At 38.8% G+C, this 23,767-nt stretch overlaps 2 protein-coding genes and 1 long non-coding RNA gene across 3 annotated transcripts; 1 reads left to right on the top strand and 2 right to left on the bottom strand.

The window, feature by feature from the left end:
• Nucleotides 1-503: 503 nt before the first annotated feature.
• akap8l (A kinase (PRKA) anchor protein 8-like) lies at nucleotides 504-7,452 on the bottom strand. Its single transcript, XM_077719675.1, has 13 exons — nucleotides 7,320-7,452; nucleotides 6,523-6,564; nucleotides 6,157-6,370; nucleotides 4,594-5,158; nucleotides 3,905-4,013; nucleotides 3,779-3,834; nucleotides 3,645-3,666; nucleotides 3,121-3,232; nucleotides 2,891-3,032; nucleotides 2,707-2,812; nucleotides 1,980-2,110; nucleotides 1,790-1,885; nucleotides 504-1,296 (listed from the first exon to the last, which is right to left on the bottom strand). The coding sequence occupies exons 1-13, from the start codon at nucleotides 7,342-7,344 to the stop codon at nucleotides 877-879; spliced, it is 2,040 nt and encodes a 679-aa protein (XP_077575801.1). The 5' UTR covers nucleotides 7,345-7,452; the 3' UTR covers nucleotides 504-876.
• Nucleotides 7,453-8,558: 1,106 nt separating this feature from the next.
• LOC144198190 (zinc finger protein GLIS2-like) lies at nucleotides 8,559-23,006 on the top strand. Its single transcript, XM_077719083.1, has 7 exons — nucleotides 8,559-8,864; nucleotides 19,285-19,457; nucleotides 20,065-20,234; nucleotides 20,302-20,484; nucleotides 21,212-21,345; nucleotides 21,442-21,560; nucleotides 22,088-23,006. Exons 2-7 carry the CDS (start codon nucleotides 19,304-19,306, stop codon nucleotides 22,696-22,698), a joined length of 1,371 nt encoding a protein of 456 aa, XP_077575209.1. The 5' UTR covers nucleotides 8,559-8,864; nucleotides 19,285-19,303; the 3' UTR covers nucleotides 22,699-23,006.
• LOC144198474 (uncharacterized) lies at nucleotides 11,252-18,946 on the bottom strand. The gene is made up of 4 exons (XR_013326721.1): nucleotides 18,916-18,946; nucleotides 18,087-18,197; nucleotides 14,158-14,580; nucleotides 11,252-11,416 (listed from the first exon to the last, which is right to left on the bottom strand). It is a non-coding gene; the product is annotated as an uncharacterized LOC144198474 (long non-coding RNA).
• Nucleotides 23,007-23,767: the final 761 nt, after the last annotated feature.

Raw genomic sequence — 23,767 nt, 5'->3', positions numbered from 1 at the left:
AGTTGCCACCATTTCAACCCTCTAAAAATCACAGAATATTCATCTAAAAACATAATACTTATGATAGAATATTACTTTTGATAGAAAATATTTTGGGCCTTTTTTTAATAAAATCCTAAGTAGTTTTCAGTTTGAAGTATACTTATACTACATAGAAGCTACAAAATAATATTGTGTATTCATGTAATGCATAATTTGGATAATTTTGCTGTTAAAACATGTTTTTTTGTTTGGTGTTGACGTAATACAAAGCCCATGTTTTTAAGTCTACCCTGTTCACAAAATGGCTGATAATTATATAAACACTGCTTTTAAAGTGACAGGTTAAATAAAAAAAGTTGACAACTAACGACCTTGCACTACCTGTTTGTTACAACTAAATCTAATTACAAACATGCCTGTTGTGATTATGTAACACATTTTTGGTATTTGGCTCATTTCAAGGGAACCAATTTAACTACAGTACTAAATATAATAATACATAAAAATCCAAGATGGCAATATCATATGAAATGTTTTCCTCCGATTTATTCATGACACTGTAGAATAGTCACATTATTATCAAGAAACATGACTGGCATTTTTTTTTGTATTATGTAAAACAAAACTTCATTTGGTGGCTGGGGAGAAAAAAAATATCATCCAATGCAATGGAAAGAACACCATTTATAGGCTGCCAAAACAAATCCAAAGTCGAACAATTTAAACTTAAAATTCTGTAAGAATACGGAACCAAAAAGGCACAAAAAAAATAGCCTGGTTAACTCTGTATTGCTACCAAGCTACTTTCTCCCAGACGCATGACTCAGACATGTATGTACATAGACAATAAAGTGGAAAAAAATGTTAGCAGCTACATATAGCCACATCTGTTGGTTACTCTGATTCTTTGAGGAGCTCATCTTCATCTACAACCGCAGCACAAACCTCAGCTCCTTCCTCTTCATCAATGACATCGTGGACCACATATCCCTCTTCGTCATCTTCATCCTCTCCGACTTCAAAACCTTCTTCCCCATCCTCTTCATCCGGTAACCCCTCCTCCTTTTGCTCCTCCCCTTGGTCCTTTTGCTCCTCCTCCAAACGTTCTTCCTTAACCTCATCGTCCAGAATTATCACTTCTTGGACGGCATCCGCCTCACACTCAAGCTGGATGGCTTGCTCCGCCTCATCGGCTACTGCCTCACACTCCTCCCTAGTGTCAGTGACGGCCGGTTGCTCGTCTTCCGTTGCTTCCACCAAAATGCAATCAAATTCGCCCTCGTCCTCCCGGTTCCCAGTAAATGGATTTTCTCCCTGTACCACGTAACCAGATCATCAGCTTACACTCATTTTTAACACCTATCGTCAATTACAGCATTTTCTCGCATATAAGCCGCGTCCGCATATAAGTCGCACCCTTAAAATCGCCCCAAAAATCATTTAATTTTACCATTTCTCTCGTATAAGCCGCACCCTTAAAATTGCCTCAAAAATAGTTGAATTTTACAGTTTCTGATATAAGCCGCACCCTTAAAATCGCCCAAAAAACGTTGAATTTTACCATTTCTCTCGTATAAGCCGCCCCTGATTCACAATTTTCACCCCCATGTTTATTGTTTTAATAGGGGATAAAAAAAAAGTTACTTTGAAGGGAAAATCTTTTTAAAAAATAATGATACGTGGTATTTCTGGGATACTGTATGAATCAATTGCTATATTCTTAAAGAGTCAGTCATTTTTTGAGCGTCAAATACGCTGTATATGCGAGAAAATACGGCAAATCCAATTACTGCCTGATGACGCCTACCTTCAAGTAGGATTCCAGCTTCTTTCCAATGACTCTGTGGTTTAGAATGCTACGAGCAACAGACAAGCTGGCCCTCTTCGACTGTTCCATCATTCCCTTGAATAAAAACAAGCGTTTAAACAAGTGGTTGTAAGAATGAGAAACTACAATAAGAACCTGGTAGTTGTTCATGCATCCTTCAATATACTACCTTGCGATTGTAGTTGTGGTCGTGGGATTTAATGTGTTTTTGAATCAGGTAATGTTCCATGGGAATAAAGATGTCACAGGCACTGCAGTGTGCAGCTTCAACTTTTTTCAAAAAGTGTTCCATGTCGATATCTGAAACACACGCCGCCGCCAAATCAGATATTGTTGGAATCCACAGATGTCAAACTCAAGGCCCATTGGGTAAAGCCAACCCACTACATCGTTTTAAGTAGCCCGTAAAGGTAACTTCATACAAAATTGCCACAAAAATGAGAGAAAATTTACTGTTTCTTGCCTTTTTAAAAATAATTTAGATTTTCAAATGAACTACGACCACCTAGTAATCAAACGATAGGCGATGCAGTACTGGCATTGTTGTGAAAATATTTAAATTTTTATATAAATGGATTAAAATCCCTGAATATTCATTTTCTTTATAAATCTAAAACAATGTTTATCTTAGGTTTTTTATATATATTTTTAGATTTTACAAAATGATTTTTGAACAAAAAACTGAAAAAATGATTAAAAAATGATCATTATTGATTTAAAAGGGGGAAAATCAGAAAATGTAATATACATCTATACTCTTCATTTGAATTTGATCCTAAAACAGAAAATCGACACTCATAATATACTTTCCCGGGCCACACAAAATGATGCGCCGGGCCAGATTTGGCCCCCGGGCCGCCACTTTGACACCCCGGTTCTCGCCTGGTCATAGGTACCTTTTGTGAGGTCCTGATCTCTGTACATCTGGCAGATGGAAGAACTGTGACTGTCCAATTGCTTGATCATGTGGTCCGTTTTTTCAAACTTGTTCGTTAAGTACTCCTAGGACCCAAACAGCCAAAACGTACAGTTAAGTGATAACCAATTGCATGTACAACTGCGTCTATTGAGTGTTTTCACCTGTAGGAAATCAGTGGTCGGCTTGGAAAGTTGGGCCGTAAGAAACTTGAAGTGTTCCTTGTGGAAGCGACTTTCCAAATGGCGTAGCATATCTTTCTTGTAAAATGATCGGAACTTGCAGACAGAGCAAGCAAACATCACCCTGGAAGATTAAAATGGGACTAATAAGCGTTTTGGAACTACTGTTGTATGCTAATCATTCATCTCATTGATTTTTTTGGTCTGCTCACCTTTCCTGAAAGCCCCGCTTTTTTTTGGCTTTTGAAAACTTGCCCGAAGGATGTGGAGGAAATAGTTTGTCCTGTTCCGCCGTCTCGCTACCTTCGTCTTGTTTTGCTCCACCTGAAAACGACAAAAAACCTGGTTAGAGTCACAAACTAACATTCATAGCCCTTTAGCTAAAATTACTATATTTTCCCATATATTAGGCACACCCATATACAATATTCCTTCTAAGTTTTCATGTAAAAACTGCTGTAAAACACAAAAAAACATAACAACTGCCAATGGCTGCCGCATAAACAGCGCCATCATGGGGAAAGAAGTAAAAAAAAAATTGGGATTTTATTTACTACGCGCCATTTGATTGCTGCTGCGCAGAAGACGCACCCTTAAAATTGCCATAAAAATCAATGAATTTTTCAATTTCTCTCGTATAAGACATGGTTTTAATAGAGTACAAATGTGTTACTTTAAAGCATTGTCCATGATTATGCTAAAAAGCAATGTTAATGGGAAATTACTGTCGACTTACCAGATTCTCCATCAGCAATCTCCTGTGAAGAAATATAGAAAAATTGGAATGACTTGGCGCAACAGCTATTTTTGGCCAAAACGTAGGCTGACATGGTTTTTAAATGACCCATTTTGCCCAGTTTGGATACTCACTGAATCGGCAGTAGGCTCTGTTGCATCACTGTTGTCGTCCTTTTTGATTGGCTTTCCTATAGATACAAAAGTATAAAGATTTTATCAGATTTTTTGATCGGGTTACATTAGAAGATGGTGATCTACCATTAGAGTCGGTGCTTTCAGTCTTGTTCATTTTACTCTCGGGCTCATCAGCAGGAGTTGCCATTTGCTTTCTCTTCTTCTGGTTGTCATTTTGTGGTTTTGGTGGCTGCTGAGGTTCACCCAAAAACAAAAGTTGACAGTTAAAAAGACCAAATACTTTTGCTTCTATTTTGGCTAGAGTATCATTTTGGGTGAGAATTTGAAGTTATTACCTAATTAGCGCTTTTAATGATATTGACAAAAAAGCAACATAAGTATCTAAAAACACCTCTTTAATGTTTTTGGTATTTATTGAAATATGGCTCACCTGAGATTGAATTATATATTTGACTTGCTATCTTTTATTTGAACCAGTGACCTTTTGCAAATCAATCCAGCATCCTCACTCAAATGCTAACCGATGCTACGATTTTTACCCCGTTAGCTAGGCTACAAAAGGCCTTTTTGCAAGTGATAAATAAAAAATCAACAAAAAAGGGTGCAGTTAGAATAATTGCCATGAGAAACTCAACATTTCGTGTAAATATGATGGGCATATTTTGGGTGAGGGGCAGCCAAGATTTGAAAATTTGGCCCACGCCAGGCACTACAAATACGGTAGTCCGGCTGTCCGAGAAAAGTGGCAATCAGAACGGCTCACGGCCAGTATCTGATATAAGGGCTTCCAGATTTGGCAAGGAGGTACTTACTTTGTTGAGGGGCCTCTTGCGGCCTCGCTGTCGGCCGGCCCAGGGGCCCCCTCCAAAATGCCTCCCTGGAAAGTTGTGGGGCCCTTGGGAGGCACCCTGGTGGAAACCTCCACCTTCTGGGTACATGCGGTTGGACAGCAGGGATGGGAGCTTGCCTCGACCGCGGCCCGGGGAGGGACCGCCTCCTCGGCCGCCCCCTCGCCCACCTCCGCTCATGGGCATGTGGTCGGACCTGTAGCCCCCAAACCCTCCTCCGCCAGATTCTCGACCCTGGGTATTTCCACCCCTTCTGGGGGAACGATTTGCCCATCCTCCCCCGCCAGAGCCACTGCCGAAGGAGTCCCTCATATTTTGTCGCATTTTGGCGACTCCATAGGAAGAGGGGAGGCTGTTAAAGCCACTCCCGCCACCTTGGCCCATGCCACCCCCGAAGCCCGAGCCTCCTCGCTGGCCCAACAGCATGTTGTCACCGCGGCCATCATCGCAACCATAGCTACCGCCACCGGATCTGAAGAGATCTCGGGAGGAGGAGGAGAGTGAGTCGAAAGACTCGAACTGGCCAAACCTGCGGGATGGAGGGAGGGAGAGGGTTGATAGAGAAGATGCAGAGAGCAAGAGGAGGCAAGAAGACAGCCGGCTTGGTTATTACTCCAAGTCGGCAGTCGTTCGCCACCATGGTTTTGCCGGTTTCTTGTCACATTGCAAGACAGACATCCACCAAAACTATCGTCTGTTGGCGCCATTTTACAGTCAAAATGGGCATTGGCTGCGGTCATTAAGATTATTCAAAAAAAGAATTCTTCCAACAATATTTTGGGTCATATGTCAACCAGTTTTGCCGGAAGATTGGCGGGGGACTAAAAATAGAGGATGAACAGTGACTTTTTTATATTTCCGGGGTGTCAAACTCTATTTATCAGGGGGTACTGCTGGAAATAGTCTGAACTACAGCCATCACACCACAAAAAAATGGGAAATAATCAAATTTTCTCAATCTTTATGAAGAATGGGTGAGAAAATGATTGGCACTTCAGAACAAGATCGAGTGACAAACCATCATTAGCCTGCGCTAAGCTAAATTAGTATTTCAGTCTTTAAAAAAAGCCTGGGGCCACACAAACGCTTTGCTTAGAAGTCAAGTAAGGAGGGGGCTGCAAAATACATTCCCATGGGTCCTAATTGGCCCCCGGGCCTCATATTTGAGACCCCAATTTTTGTCACTAATGCAGAAAACCGGAAATTGGAAAGCCAGCTAAATTCATCTTTTGTGTCAAGGTCACATGGACAACAACGCTTTGATTCAAGTCAAGACAAGATGGCAATCGTGGCATAGAAATCGATTAAAATATGCACCAAAAAGGCCACTTTTGCCCCTGAAGGATGGGAAGTCATTAAAAGCCAAAGAATAAATAAAACCACCACCCTTGAATGCTAAGAAATAAGCATGGTGCTGAAAATATTCCTCTCAATGTGGCCCGGGGACCAAAAAGGACGCCTTGGTCAACTAAGATATATAAAAAAAAACTAAAATTTGGGGGGGAAAAAAGTGAAGAGAAGTCGTACCTGTCATTCCGGGCCCCTTTCATGCCACCCTCCAACTGAGTGAGCATGTCCAATCGTTGATTAATCTTGGCAATGACTTCATCGGCATGTGTTATCTTTTGGTGATGAATGGATGAACCAGTGATGTTTCTCTTGGAATTGCCGCCTCCGTAGCCTCCGTAATTCGACATGGAATTTTTATAATTTCCAGCAAATACATCATAGTTCCCCGAACCTAATAAATTACAACAATTTTAAAATTCTACACTATAATCTTATTTGTTTACCTCTATCTAGCTGTCTTAGTGACCAATGTACTCCATCCTTCTTTGTCATTTGGTTTGACTACATATTAATTATGAAAAATTAAGATTTCAAACTTCTTACCTCTGTTTCCAGACCCTCCTCCATTACCCCAATTGGAAAAACCTGCAGGACACAAAAACTATATTAAATTGGGGGGTCCAGGAAAGTACTTGGTCTGAATTGGGACCTAAAAGTACTTCAAAAATAGTTCAAGCTTAATAGTTTAATAGTACTGGCATTAATAATATATCTGCCAGTGGATTTAATTGATGAGTTACTCCATTATTTCGTAAAATAAACATTCTATAAGCTGGGGAAGACATATAAATGTATTGTATTTCCCCTTTCAGAATAGCAACAGGAGATGCTAAATGATATTTTATTTACATTAGCATTTATTCCTAACAGGCAGAAAAAAATCGACAACTAGTCCTGGAAGATACTTTCAAGGCCTTTCATTTAGACATCCCCCCCAAAAGTACCACTTTATAATTACTGTGTATTTAATTTAACGGAATGCATGATTGTTAGCATAGCATCATGCTAATAATCGAACGCTAGGCGACAGCAATGCTAACAATGAGTCTTGGCGACAGTTAGCTTCACATTAGCTTTGAATGACGAAGGAGCAAACAAGTGCCATTGCAAAGTTCAAGCACACAACTGCCATTTTAACATAATACGGAAAGCCTAATTCAAATAAAATAATTGTATTCTGTAAGAAGAAAAGATAAAATAAGGGTTTAACTAGCGTTAACCAGACGAATGCTCTCGGCTCGTAGTAGTCTTTAATATAATAACAGTGTAGAGATGAAGGTCATAAATGGGAATAGGATATTTTGTCAGACTGCAATATAGCAATAAATGACTTTTTTTACCCGAACTGTAGTTTCTGCCTTCCATTGTATTTTGCTGCTTTCTAAGCAACAAGCCGCAAGGCCTTCGTTGCAGTTGAACCGAAATGTACGCGTCCTAACGCCAGTACACACGTCACGTGATGCGATTACGTAGAACTGTAAGGGGCGGGGCCGAAGACCAGCCGTGCAAAAAGTTGTTTTTAAACTCTTGACACAAGTTAAAACCAATTCTACACCGTAAACTCTAGACATAAATGCTGAAAAGGGGGCTCATATCGTCAGTTGGGCGTAAATTGGCCATGCAAGTCAATGGAAAATACTTGTTTTACTATAAAGATAAACTAGGGTTGGATATAGGGTAATCATGTTCAATCATTCACAATCAATAGAAGCCTTTAGGGGGCGGTAATGTCTTACTATTTAAAAACACTATTTTCTTTTTCGGTAGTACACTTAAAGTGAAAATATCATTGATCATGGCACACACAAGATGCTTAAGTAGGCCTACATCCTGTGTATTAGTCAATTAAACAATGCCTCTTCATTAATTCCAATCAAGGTAGGTACTGGATTAAGTATTTTAACTCACAAATATAATATAATACACTGTAGAAAATAGGCTGAGAATACAGACACAGCAAAATACATATTAGACATAAATAAATAGGTAATAAATAAGTTAATAAATAAATATTTACAATATAAATAAATATGCAAATAAATATACAAATACTAAATACATATATCATATAATAAATATAATAAATAAATGAATAAATATATAAATGAATACACATGCTGCTGAAATATATACAAATATTGATTATGGGCGTACCCAGAGGAAACCCACGCAGGCCCGGGTAGAACATGCAAACACCACACCACATGTACATGACCTGGATTTGAACCCAGAACCCCAGAACTGTGAATCAGACTTGCTTAACCACTTGCACCACACATCAATTGTGTAATTTCAAAATACATAAATGTGATTGGACACCATGTTTTCCTGGTATTCAGGTTGTAAAATGTTTGAAAAAGGTTATAACCCTCCTGAAAACTATGAATGAAATGACTTTGTTGTCATTCTGCAGGAACAATAAGATTCCATATCCCAAAATGTTGTACCCATGGACGACCATGATATATACGCCCTTAGCCAGATGTTTTAACGTGCCCTGCCTCCCCCTTCTCCTCCTCTTTCTCCCAGGGATTGGTCTCCACCCATCAGGCAGGCAAGCTTTTTTTCCCTCCCTTCCTAAACGCCCAGTTCAGTTGACCAGCGTCGCAAGTAAGCGACGCTCCTGCGCCCGGCAGATCTTCGTCTTTTTTTTTTGGACGTATCGACAAGGTTTTCTCCAGGGAAAACTACTTAGACAGAACAAGGATTTTCTTCTCCTGAGCCAAAAAAAAACAGTCAGTGATGTTGCCAGAAATGTGGCAGACCAGATTTTGATTTTGCTGTCATTTGGGGTTTTTTGGACGTGTATTTTTTTTTGGGAGGAAGGCTGGAATTTCTCCTGAGACGCAAGCAGACTGTCTGCGTCCAAGAAGACATTTTGAGAGGTAAATTCTTTACTCACACGCGTTAGTCAGCTGCTGCTTGTCCCAAAACATTCAACGTGGGCTTTTGAAAAAGCTCCAGATGGCTAGAGAGGACTGACATCCCATAATCAAAATAAGATATATGGTAGTTTTTCTAGAGAATTGGCAGTCTAAAATAAGCAATTCCACAAAGTAGGCATTTTTTTTGTGTGTGGGTATGTTCATTTAAATCCAAATATTTATCTTTTCATTTCTTTTGTTGACATATAAATTATTCAAAATATAACTAAGATGCTACAGAAAATATTTGGCGTTGACAATAGTCAATGCTTATTTTTGGATTTTATTATTATTATTAATACTTGGTGTTGACAATATTCAATGCTTATTTTTGGATTATTCCTATTCTTAGTAGTAGAAGTAGTAGTATTAGTAGTAGAAGTAGTAGTATTAGTAGAAGTAGTAGTATTAGAAGAAGTAGTAGTATTAGTAGAAGTAGTAGTATTAGAAGAAGTAGTAGTATTAGTATTATTAGTAGAAGTAGTGGTATTAGTAGTATTAATAAAGGAGTAGTATTAGTAGTAGTGTTAGTAGTAGTATTAGTAGTAGTATTAGTAGTAGTAGAAGTAGTAGTATTAGTAGAAGTAGTAGTATTAGTAGAAGTAGTAGTATTAGTAGTATTAGTATAAGCAGTAGTATTAGTAGAAATAGTAGTATTAGTAGTATTAGTATAAGTAGTAGTAGTAGTACTATTAGTAGAAGTAGTAGTAGTATTAGTAGTAGTAGTAGTACTATTAGTAGAAGTAGTAGTAGTATTAGTAGTAGTAGTAGTACTATTAGTAGAAGTAGTATTAGTATTATTGTTATTAAAATTATTATTATCATTATTATTATTATTTAATGTATTTGATGCTTTTTTTCCATTTTTCATAACAAATACTGTATATTGGTTTTAAAATGATAAACTAAATAGTTTTGAAAATTAACTCCTGCAATCTGCAATAAAATGTGACATTGCTCAGATGTCATGGCAAAAAAATGGCTATGAATTCCCCTCGTATCTCAAATCTCTCATATATTGAGACACTCTTATGTCAAGATATCACTGTAATATTCCACATTATGACAGTGTGGCGATACGTACCTCCACTCTGAAGCACCCCAACGCCCTTTCTGTGGAGGTCACCCGAGAGTCACGGCCACTTTATCCTTGCCAGATTTTTTTTTCTTCCGGGGGTGTCGTTTAGACGCACAATGTGAGGCTTCTTCACGCAGGTTGCAGGCTCGTTGCATCATACACTTCTCTGGAAAAGGTCAGACTTGAGTCTTTTTCCTGTTCTTGGGTGCGTCTCGCATTAAAAAAAAGCCCCTTTTCCACCCACACTGTCTGCTGCCTGGAAAAGGGGTTCGAGGGGGGGGGGGGGGGGGCATGGCAGATCACATTATACAAAGTTACAGTAACGTTAAAAAAAAAAGAAGAATGGCAATCCAACGTGACTAACCTGATTAAAGAATGGGTTTTTGTCTTCAAAATAACAGCAGTCCAATGTGACCAACCACAGGAATCCATGTTTTTTTTGGTAAAATGTGTGGTAGTTCATACCTCTACTTACAAATGCCTCCAAGTACAAAAGTTTCAGGTTACCGTATTTTCACGACAACAAGGCGCACTTAAAAGTCTTACATTTTCTCCAAAATAGACAGTGCGCCTTATAAACCAGTGCGCCTTATATATGGAAAAAAACAGAAAACCAAAAACGAAAAACCACCACTGTCGGATATAAAAAAAAAAAAACCCTGAACTGAATACTCAATACTGTTAAATATGCAGATGCCATCTTAGTTTACAAAATCCTCCATCATATAGCTCCTCCCCCACTGCAAGATTTTATACAAAAAAAATCCAAAACATCAACAATGGCTGGCTCTAGAGGTGACTGTGTAGTGAGTGAGTGCTTCATACCTGGAAGTCAATAGCAATTACCGTATTTTCACCACTATAAGGCGCACTTAAAAGTCTTACATTTTTTCAAAAATAGACAGTGGGCCTTATATATAGAAAAAATCTCATTCATTGATTTTTTTTCAACAATTGTCGCAATTGACCAACTTTAAATGAACAAATATAAAACATATCCTTATCCAATTCAATCCGCCAATAAGTTAAACCCAAGATTCAATCAAAAACCCCTTTAAAGAACTACCGGCAACCCGCTGTTTATACCCGATAAGTTCAACAAGTTCATAGCAGCCATAAAAGCCAACAGCGGGGGCGCCGGAGCAAGCTGGCCGGGAGGTTAGCGTTAAAAAAAAAATAAAAAAAATAAAAACGGGCCTCCCCCGGCTCTGAGCCGACCGGTCCTCTCCCCTCGTCTTGGCTCCCCCCCCCTCCCTTACTGGTCGGCGGTATTGTTTCTGGGCGCCGCGGCCGGCCTCGCAAGCAGACCTTCATTTTTGTCCTCTTAGTCGGCGACCGCAAGCCAACCGCTGGCTCCTCGCGTCCATTCATCCCAGGAATGTCTTGTTCACCTCGTCTCCCCAGCGAAAGCTAGCACGCGCCGCCGTGCCAACATCTGCAAATAAGCAGACACATGTGCTCACACGCCATGGCGCACGCGCAATGGCGAAGAAAACGTGCAAAAAAAAACACGACCACCTGTAAAGTGGGGCTTCATCCACACCCACACACATACATTCATAACCCCCCATTTTTCTTCTTCTCTCTCTTTTCCATTATCCTCACGAGAGTGCAAAGCCAAACCAAACATAGAGAAAATTCCAGAAACCCCACCCGATACAAACCCACCACATATACACACTGAAATGTGTACACACAAAGTTATACACACATATACACGCAAACATACACACTCCACCCATCCTCCCTTCAAACTTGCCTGTTGCTTTCTTGTAGGTTTGAGGAAATAGTTGAGGGGAAAAAGGCAGTTTTTTGTTGTTGGTTTGAGTAAGATTGTGAAGGGAACGTGAGAAAGAAAAGGGAAATTAGTTTGATGGTAAATAAGGAGGACGTTTGGTGCCATGCAGATGTGTGTTATTTATTTTTTTTTACACAGTTTACGATGGACAATTCAAATTATTGTTGTCTATCTCCATGATTTATTGTCTAAAATACAGTTGAGCAAATTGACTTAATTGGAAATATTATTTTCTCTTCTTTATATGTATAATATGTTTTTTGTGCCATTTTAAAACCCATATTTGATTCTGATCCATTGAAAATTACATAATCAGACCCGAAGTCTAAAATTTACTCCAAATTGCCCAATCAGTATGCACTAAATTCAAGATTCTGTACATGTCGCTGATAGCTTGACTGTCTAGGTTACTGGTGTCAAAGTGGCGGCCCGGGGGCCAAATCTGGCCCGCCAAATCATTTTGTACGGTCAGAGAAAGTAAATCATGAGTGCCAACTTTCTGTTTTAGGATCAAATTAAAATGAAGAGTATAGATGTATATTAAATTTCCTGATTTTCCCCCTTTTAAATCAATACTTGTCATTTTTTGATCCATTTCGTTTTGTTTTTAGTTCAAAAATCATTGTATAAAATCTAAAAATATATTTTAAAAAAAAGCTAAAATAAACATTGTTTTAGATCTACAAAAAAACTGAATATTCAGGGCTTTTAATCCAGTTCTTTTAATCCATTTATCAACAAAAAAATCTAAATATTATATCTAAAATAGTCCAGCCCACATAAAATCAAGTTGACATTAAAGCAGTCCGCGAACCAACTTGAATCTGACACCCTTGAAACGATTAAAAAAAAAAAAACGTAAAAAATACAGGGAAAAACGCATAAGTTGCCAGGTATGCCTTATCCTACTCTCCATCTTTAGTCTTTCCATTGCAGCGGGGGATGAAAGGATAGAAGGGAGGAGTTGTGGGGAGTGTGTGTGTGTGTGTGTGGGGGGGGGGGGGGGGTTCTTTTGGGGGAGTCTGTTGCTCTGCTGCTGATGAGGAATTACAGGGAGGGAAAGTAGAGAAGAGAAAATGCTCTCTGTGTTGACCTTGTCACGTTGCCAAGTGCATGGCGGGATGGTCTGGATGGAGGGGGGGGGGGTGTCAAAAACCTTCGGGTGGGGGTGGGCGGAGCCTCCAAAAGTGGAAGGCCAAAAAACAAGCGCTAATTTGAAAAGAAAGTCTGCTCAAGCCAAAAAGTGAGAGCAAGAAAAGTGATTTGGGATGTAGATTTTGTACTGGGTGATTGAAAATGGGCGTGGCCATAAATTCCTTCTATGGTTTATTTGGAGAAACGATTTGAGTTGGAGTTGGAAAACTGCTTAGTTGGGGTTTTGGTGATAAATTAGTGAGAGAAATAAACAGTGTGAGTCAAAAATCGAAACAAGTTTTAACAGAAGTTGATGTTTTTTTTGTTTGTTTTTTGGTGAAATAGGGTGACTAATACTGGATTCCTATTTTAGATGTTGACTATGACTATTATCATTGGGATTAGCCAATCAGAGACAAGGAAAGATTTGGAGCTCCCCTAAAAAAAAAAAAAAAAACATCATTTCTCTCAAAAAATTCCCCCACCCAAAGCGTAAAAAAACGTGGGAGATTGCAGACGGCTTCCTCAGAATTGCATCAGTCCGCTCTTTCCATCCAAAAAAAAAAAATGGGAGTAACCCCCACTTTTTTTCAAGCCTTTTCTTACGGTAGTCTTCCAAAAAATTAGCCAAGCATCGATACGAACCAGACAAAACTACATTTTTTGTCTTTTTACGGCGCCGCATCAAATGACGAGGTTTTCTAAGAAAAAAATGAACCGTCGAGGTCATCCATTTTGCAAGAAACAGGTGGGAATCAGGTGGTCCCCATTTTAAGAGAGCATCTGTTGGACAGGCGTTGAACAAAATGGCTCCTTAAACACATTGTTCAGAAAAACAGAGGTCTTTGATGAAAAGCTTAGAAAGAGGTGCAAAATAAATGTGACCGGACGTTTGGTCGCCTGTTTTAGGGTCAAATTTAAATGACGATTACAGATGTATATTTAATTTTCTGATTTTCCCCCTTTTAAATCAATAATTGTCATTTTTTAATCCATTTTTTCTGTGTTTTTAGTTCAAAAGTCATTTAGTAAAATCTAAAAATATATTTTAAAAAAAACCTAAAATTAACATTGTTTTAGATCTATAAAAAACTGAATATTCAGGGCTTTTAATCCAGTTCTTTTAATCCATTTATAAAAAAAAAAGTAAATATTATATCTAAAATGGCCCACATGAAATGGATGTTAACGCGGCCCGCGAACCAACCCGACTCTAACACCCCTAATTTAGCGTGTCAATTCACCTGTGTGGAATTTGCATGTTCTCCCCTGGTCTGCATGGTTTTTCTCCAGGTACTCCATTTTTCTCCCAGATTCCAAAAAGTTGCGTACCATTATGTCGGTGTGAGCATGAATGGTTTTTTTGTCTCCTTGTGGCCTGGGGATAGGCTCCAGCACCCTCTGTGACCCGAGTGAAGATAAAACAGTTCAGAAAATGAATGAATGAAAAAAAATAATGCTATTAAGTTGAACATTTTGTGACAATATAGGTTATTTTCTTAAAGAAAATGGAATTATCAAGTGGACAATTGCTGCCACCCCTCCCACTCATAATGCATTTGACCCTGGTGGTTCCTGGTTGGTTCTAGCAAACGGATGAGAATTGAAGGCGTTGTGCCGACATCCTTCCCCGCTCTGAGTGATGGCAGATTTTTTTTCGACTCCACCTTGAAAAACAACAACAAAATGAAAGGAAGTCGAAAATTTGGGAAACGTTTGGGAATAAAAATGCTGCGGTGAGAAGGAGAGAAGGCCAGGAATGCTCCTCTGGAGGAGTGAGTGCTCGGAGGAAAACCACAGGAAGGAGTCAGATGAGTAAATAGTACAAGGCAAGGGAGAGGCCACATTGGGGGTGCCGTGGAACTTTTCCTGAATGCAACACGGATGCAGACGGGCAGAGGTGGCAAACATGATCACGCCCTGTTTTAAAGCATAAGTGCACCTATGTACATGTCAAGTGGCAGACACATGGCTCTCGAGTCGCATAAGGCTCCCGGCCAAAATGAATGTGGCTCTTTGCCTCGTTTCATGCTTTGCTTATTTTTATTCTCTCTTAAAACATGCTTAAATTCCTCAGAGCCCATTAAAAACAAATCAAATTATGCTTAAAAAAATAATATGGCAGATTGAATTTTTTTTCTGACGTGGCTCATTCCTACCGTACGTAAAGATGTATATATATGTATATATGTACACAGATAGATACATATATATACGTATATGTGCATACATATACATACATATATGCATGTATACATACATACATATATATAAATATATATACATATAAATATATATAGATATAAATATATATATATATACACACATAAATATATATACATATATATATATATATATATATATATATATATATATATATATATATATATATATATATATATATATATATATATATATATATATATATATATATATATATATATATATATATATATATATATATATATATATATATATATATATATATATATATATATATATATATATATATATATATATATATATATATATACATACATATACATATACACATATACATATATATATATATACATACGTACATACATATACCTATACATACATATATACATACATATACCTATACATACATATATACATATATATACCTATACATACTGTTGGGTTTATTCTGTTTTACTATTATAATAAGTTATATTAATTCATTTCTTTATTAAATCATTCTCTTTCTTTTCTCTGTATTAATTCATTACTTTGTTAAATCATTCTCTTTCTGTTTTTCAAAAGCCTTGAGGTCACGCCAAGTCATCTTTAACCTAGACAGCCTGTTCCAGGATGGTTATACAAACAATCCACCCAATCTGGGTCCTTGAGATTTGGTGGGCCCTTGGTGACGAGGACAGGGCTATTCGGACAATAACAAGAATATTGTTATCGTTATGTAACCGTACACTTCGGGTTTTTCTGTATGTAACGATTATATGATTATGATTATATTATATGATTCTTAGGTCAAGGAGGTTGTATAATTACTCTAATCTAAATGTTGTTAGGTCTAGTCCCTGTTTTTGTTATTAGTAAAATACCTTGATTGTTATTGTAGTCCCAGATGTTGTTTTTACTCATACGTGATGGAATGATCAACAACTCTGTAACTTGTGACCATAAGAATAGGACGAAAATGTCTATTCGGGGAGACGTTCGGAAGTCGTACGGTGACGCTTGCTGTAACTCTCCCTCCGGAGGCTATCTGTTGTATCCATTTCTATTTAATTAAATGTCAATAATTGAATAAGATGTCTTCCTGCAGTTATTGATAATTACGGACGAAGGTAATTATTAATGAACCTGACACATACATATATATACCTATATATACATATATATACCTATACATACATATATATACCTATACATACATATATATACCTATACATACATATATATATATACATATACATATATATATATATACATATACATACATATACATACATATACATATATATATATATATATATATATATATATATATATATATATATATATATATATATATATATATATATATATATATATATATATATATATATATATATATATATATATATATATATATATATATATATATATATATATATATATATATATATATATATATATATATATATATATATACCTATACATATATATTCCTATGCATACATATATATATACCTATACATACATATATACATATATATTCCTATACATACATATATACATATATATTCCTATACATACATATATACATATATATACCTATACATACATATATACATATATATTCCTATACATACATATATACATATATATACCTATACATACATATATACATATATATACCTATACATACATATATACATACAAATACATAGATATCACATGGCACTCTTTTTAAAAGGCAACTACACAGCCACCTGTAGAGCCAGCCCTTGTTGTTGTGTTGGAATTTTTGGGTCCAAAATCTTCAAGTGGAGGAGTAGCTTTGTGATGGAAGATTTTGTAAACGCCGTGTTTAGGAATGCTGTGGTACGTGCGCGTAATTCCACGCATGTGCAGCACCAGTGCGTCTTTGCAGCCCAAAGTCCCCCACCCCCCCACCCCCCGGATTCCGACATGTGTTTAGAATCTCCGGCGTGCCGTGTGCGAATGTGCGTGAGAGGGTGTTTTTCTAGGCACCGCAAGGATCCATAAGAGGCCCTGGGCAGCCTGCCACAAACATAAGGTCATAGAGGGAAAAGCGGCGGGAGGTTGGGATCCCATGGCGTACATATGGTCGGCAAAAAAAAGAAAGAAAAATTGACTACAAGTAGCAATGCGCCTGCGCTAAAGACCAGACAAAAGTCAGCGAGTTTGCCCAGGAAATCGGCGTGGAAGGCGGCCGGGCGGATCCACTTGGCTGCGGTTTTAGTCGCCGACGGCTAAAGTACTCGTTGGTACTCTCGGTGGGGAAAGAGTACAAACGAGGAAATGTCCGCCAGCATCTGGAGATGGATTCATGGAAGCTTAAATGGAGAGATGAACAGATTCAAGGATATATAAGAGGAATTTGTGGGGAGTGTGCTCAAAGGAAATAATGTAAAGGAATTGGAAAAGCTTGGAATTGAATAGGAAGTGATGAGGGGGAAAAACGCCCTAAAATGAAGAGGAAGTGATTGGAAATTGGGATTAAGACAGGGGTGTCAGACTCGGGTTGGTTCGCGGGCCGCTTTAACGTCAACTCAATTTCACGTGGGCTATTTTAGATATAATATTTAGATTTTTTTAATTATAAATGGATTAAAAGACTGGAATATTCCGTTTTTTTATCGATGTAAAACAATGTTTATTTTAACTTTTTTTTAAATATATTTTTAGATTTAAAAAAAATATTTTTGAACTAAAAACACAGAAAAAATGGATTAAAAAATGACAATTATTGATTTAAAAGGGGGAAAATCAGGAAATTTAATATATATCTATACTCTTAAAATGTCCCATGATAAGATATCTACCATATTTACTCAAATATAAGCCACCCTCTGATTCCAAATGTTCACATCCATATTCATGGTTTTAATAGGGAGTACTTTGAAGGGGAAAATCTTCAGAGAAAAAATATTGGACTATATTATCATATTTGGGTACTTACAGTACATTCCTGGAATTTTCTGATCATTTCTGGGCTGCTTTTTGGCCATTTTCAGATGACTTCTTATTGGTTTTGGGGCACTTTAAGATTCCCCATTCACTCATTGGTCACCTGTAGGGAGCAAAAGAAAGAATATGACTAAAAACTTTAGTTTTACAGCACCCTTGTCCCAAGACAAGTATTTGATTCATTATGAATAAGTTACAAAGAGAAAGCACAACATCCTATCGCGGGCCGGGTTGGACCCACCGACGGGCCATTTCTGGCCCGCGAGCCGCATGTTGGACACACCCATGCAAAATGGTAATTTTCCACTGCGGGTCATGTGATACTCTGGCAAAGGAGAGAGTGAAAAAGCAGCTCAAGCGCAGGAATTCTTGTTGGGGCCGAGTGACTCAAAAGCCAGTTATGTGTTTCACGAGACACTCCGGGGGGAACGGAGCAGGAGAAGAACGCAACGGAACGGGATGGGACGGAACGTGCCAGGAAATGCGCAACAGCTGCACTCCTCCTCGTCCTCGGCGTCGTCGTCGGAGCAACGTGCTTTAAGAACACCTTTGCTCCAGAAATGTTTACAAAAGCGTCCGAATATAAGACGACCTTCTACTTTTTGTGATAAAAAGACTTTTTGAACATCTAATTCAATTTTTATACAGGACATTTATGTATATCTTAAATGAATGATTTATAACTATATATTTGAGAGAAATAGTTTGTCATTTTGCCTCATTCAAAACTATCATAATATCGGTTGAACATTTAAATATGTAAATTAAAGTGGAATCACATTTTTAAATGATGTTACTTCAGTCAATTACGACAAACATACCTATTGCAAAGTGTAGTCAACATGGAAAGAAAACAATTTTCCCGCACCCGGAAACTTGCCAGCCAATCAGCCACGCGGTGCGTTTAGGGTCATTATGTAAAAACGACGATCCTTACATCAACTCTGTTTTCATCTTTAAAAATTACAAATCTTGAGTTTACACACTTCCAAAAGGTGAATAAATTCAATCACTTGTTTATCAGGATCAGACATTAAAAAAAATAAACTCTCTACGATATAAACATAGCGTGATTTAACCATTCATTTTCTGAACCACTTCTCCTCACAACGGTCGCGGGGGTGCTGGAGCCTATCCAAGCTAACACACCCTGAAATTAACCCATGAACTTTGCTCCTATTTTGTTCCAGCTGGGACACCACAGACGCCATGTTGTCCTCGGATGAACCGCTGGACTTGAAGCTTCCCTCCGGGCGGACCAGATTGGACAAACGGAGTTCGTCGTCCATCTGCGCGCCGCTCGGCGCCCACCCGCGACCGCGCCTCATTTACGCCACGTTCCCGTCCCCGCCTTCTTCTCCAGGTGACACATACGTATTCGTATAGCGCCCGCGTGCTGCCGCGCGCCGCGTATTAGCCGTGTTAGCTTCTTAATGAAATCAGGTTGTAAGTGCATTCTCTGTTTTTTGGAGTAATCTAATTTGCAGAATAGAAATGCATTGTCCCAAAATGTCCTTCCTTATCATAAGACGCGATAACTAGTTTAAAAAAATACAAACAAGAAGAAAACTCAGCAGAAATTGGTGATTCCTCGTATAAGTCAAGTACTGGTGACCCTTGTGAGGATGAATGGGTGAGACATATTGTATTAAAAATAACTAAGTTAATGAAGTTTAGTTAAAAAGTTTAAATTAAGAGATTTTGTTTTACTATTTTTAAAATTTGCTACTAAAAAAAGTACAATTAAATAAAAAAAACTGATTTTGTTCCGTTTTTGGTCAAATTATATACTTTCAAAATAAAAAAACTGATTTTTGATTTAGAAAAAAAAATACCACTCATTTGCTTAGATTATTTGTTTTACCCTTTTAATATTTCTTGGACTACACTCAAAAAAAAATCCGTCAAATAATCGTGTTTGGGGTAAAAAGTTAGCCAAAATTGAATCTGTTTTTTTGCACCCATTCCAGACTCTCAATCCCCCTGTCCCGAGCCCCCCGCATCCTGCTTCACCCCGCCGGCCATGGACCTCTCCTTATCGCCTTCCTCCCGCCACGCATCCTCCCCCTCGTCCCCGTCTCCTTCGTCTCCATCGTCCCTCCGCGGCAGCGCTAGCCCTCGCCCGTCCACCTTCTCACAGGTAAGCCCACATCACCCCAAATCCACTCCTGAACGCTAACGTTATATATTTCTTCCGCATCTCGCAGGATGGGGCGTTCCAAAGGACAGAAGGGGACATGTCCCCTCAACGGTACCCTTTTTACATGCCCATCTCCAGCCCGCCACTAGGGTACAACTTCCCGCCGTCCGTTTTTGGCGGACAAAAGCGGGACCACCGAGTTTCGCCCGAGCCTTCATTGGACGCCAGGCTAGCATGCCGCTGGATTAAGGTAAATATTCATCAAGAGTATGGCTAATTAGTCGGCTATGGCTATTTTTTGGAGGATTGGATTTTCTCAAATAATCCAATCTAATCTGGTACTAACATTTATATCAGTATTTTTGAGCTATTCTAACTCAAACTACTAGGCAAACATTGTGCGATATTGTAAACAAAACACATTTTAGGGAGGTACTGGATGGGTATACTAAAAATATGATTGGTCATATACTGGTTACATTTTTTCTTGGATTATTTTAACTGGTAGACCTTAAAATATGGGTGTTGCATCTTGGAAAAAAATGGATTTAAAGTTAAACAAACTAAAATAAAAAAAAATAAGTAGCAGGACTAGTAATACTACTAGTAATAGTAGTATTGGTACCAATATGGTTCTAAAATGTCAGTCATTGGGTAGTACGAAGATTTTTTTTCAAGCACTGGTTGCCCTACCCAAGATGGCCGCCAGGTATACACATCCCAAATACATTCTCACCCCATTGACACCCAAAAACCCGCACAATATGCCAAAAAAAACATTATAAACAACCAACGTAAACTCACAGTGGCCTAACTTTTTGCAAAAAAAAATCAAATAAAAAAGTTAAAAAGTTAAAAAAGACACTTTGCTGCCACCCATTGGTGGCAGTCAAATGGTTTCTCATCTTCTGAGATCACGTGGTTTTGCTCTTTCCCTGCCCCTTAATTAACGGAATGTTTTTTTGTGTGTCCTACAGTGCCACCTGCTGTTTGAGTCACTGCAGGACTTGGTGGAACACATCAACGACGCCCACGTCAAACCAGAAAAGGATTCGGGCTACTGTTGCAAGTGGCAAGGATGTGCGCGTAATGGGAGGGGCTTCAATGCCAGGTAGGGGGAAAAAGGCCATCAGATTGGACGTCTATAGCCGTCAATGCCCATCTGTATACATGAGACTTTAACCTTCAACCGTTTTGGCTGTTGCAGGTACAAAATGCTGATCCACATCCGCACGCACACCAACGAGAAACCACATCATTGCCCCACTTGCAACAAAAGTTTCTCACGTCTGGAGAACCTGAAGATCCACACCCGCTCACATACAGGTGAATTTCAAAATAAAACAAACACTCACCTTAGAAAGTTTAGCCTTAATAGACAAATTAATTCATTATTTGAATATAATATGATTTAACTAACAGAGAGTTTAGATAGAAAGAAAAAAAATTAAAATTCATACATTTTCCTCACTGGAGTCGCGGGGGGTGCTGGAGCCCATCCCAGCCGACTGTGGGCACTAAGGCTGATATGCTGGTTAGCCAATCGGATCATTTGAAAATTGCCCCAATGAAATGGCATGAATAAAACGACTAAACTTGATTAAAAATGTCTAGACAAACCTATAAACTATATTAAATACAGTAACCAATAAAACACTTACAAAAAACAGACCTAATAGCATTATACTATGTATATATATTTTCTATATAATTTCATATTGTATACTCTACTAAAAAACAAGATTTCTAACATCCTTTCCCAGTCCAAAAATGCCATGTAGCACAGTCAATGACAACCACACCCAAACATACCCACACACAAACCTGAACATATGCTACTCTTTCTCCCCCAGGAGAGAAACCATACATGTGCCCCTACGAAGGCTGCAGCAAACGCTACTCCAACTCCAGCGACCGTTTCAAGCACACCCGAACGCACTACGTGGACAAACCCTACTGTTGCAAGATGGCCGGCTGCCTGAAACGTTACACCGACCCCAGCTCCTTACGCAAGCACATCAAAGCCCACGGCCACTTTGTCAGCCAAGAGCCAGGTGGCCCCGCCCCTGTCTCCGCCCCCACCAAGCTCAAAATGCCAACACCTGCCGACCTTCCCTCCGCATTGGGGGCCCGCCTCCTCCACCCGGCCACTGCTGCCGCCCTGCTGGGCAGTTTGGGTAGCGCGCTGCCCCTGTCGGCGCTGTGCCCCCCTCGCACGCCGCTTTTCGCCACGGGTGGGAGGGGACCCCTCGGGCCGTTGGGCCCGGCCGACTCGCCACTTTTTCGCTTCGGACTTTCGGCGGCGTCCGTGTTCGGGTTAACCGCGTTGGGTCACCTGGGCGAAGACGACGAGGGGGAGGTTCTAAACCTGTCTGCCGGGGGGACACGCCGACGGAGGGATCCGTTGTCCTGGGTGGTGGTCCCACCTGGGGGGCTTCTACTCAAACCGGCTGTGGTCAGCTAGGCTGGGACTTTTGGGTCATACATCCTAAGGGGAATTTCCTTAATGATATTTTTTAAGCTACACGGTGCCTAACAAAACGCTAATTGGACGCCAAATCGTCAGACAGGAAAATTTGCATAATCCAAACAAAAATCTGTAACAGCAAAAAAGACAGGTGGATTGAAAAGTATCATACAGTAACATGGATTTAAATATACAGCATTGGCCTGAATATAAGACGACCCCTTATTTTTTTCTTTGAAAAAAGCCATCTTGAAAATCAAATTTAATTTAAATACAAAAAAATAATGACTTTATATATAAAACAAATAATTTTAACAATATAATCAAACAAAAATTTCTGTTGTTTTGCCTAGTTCAAAACTGTCTATCACATCTAAATATCTGCAAAAAACTTAAATATGTAAACAAATATTACATTTGTAAATAAAGCGCTTCTGGTTTTTAAAATGTAAATCAACAAAATTGCAATAACTGCACTAACTATCAAAAAGTTCAGCATTCGCTTTAAATATATCTGGCGCCACCTAGCATTACAAATGAATATAATATCTAATCCCCGACTGTAAGACGACCCCTACTTTTTCAACCTAATATTCAATGCAAAAAAACACTTATATTCAGGCCAATACGGTAACTATTAGCCATTAGCTAATCTTTCCCCCTGTCTGATCAAAACAAATTGAACAGCTAACCCGTTAGCAGCCGCTAATACATTTCCTAAGCACTGTAAGTGTTAAAACCATGATTATTTTGCACTTTGAAACTCTTTGCAAAAGCAAAATAGAAAAAAAACGAAGGATGAGCGCTTAAAAAGACTTCCTCATCCCGACAACCCGCGGCGGACAATCCACGAGCCTCTCGCCATTTGACAAACCTCGCAGGTGCTTTTTATCGGTTTTTAGAGCCAAAAAAAAAACATTTGCGGGCGCAACCAAGAAACAGCACGGCACCCTCGGCGTGCAACTTCTGACTAACCCTTTGTGAATAATTTTTCTACCAAAGGCGGATTTATTTTTAGGGAAATTGCTTCAATTTTTCAAGAAATACGTGCATGTACGGACTTCAT

The sequence above is a fragment of the Stigmatopora nigra genome, chromosome 6 (genome assembly GCF_051989575.1).
Source record: "Stigmatopora nigra isolate UIUO_SnigA chromosome 6, RoL_Snig_1.1, whole genome shotgun sequence".
NCBI lineage: Eukaryota > Metazoa > Chordata > Actinopteri > Syngnathiformes > Syngnathidae > Stigmatopora > Stigmatopora nigra.
The sequence above is the reverse complement of the archived record's forward strand: the minus strand, read 5'-3'. Positions and strand labels throughout refer to the sequence as shown.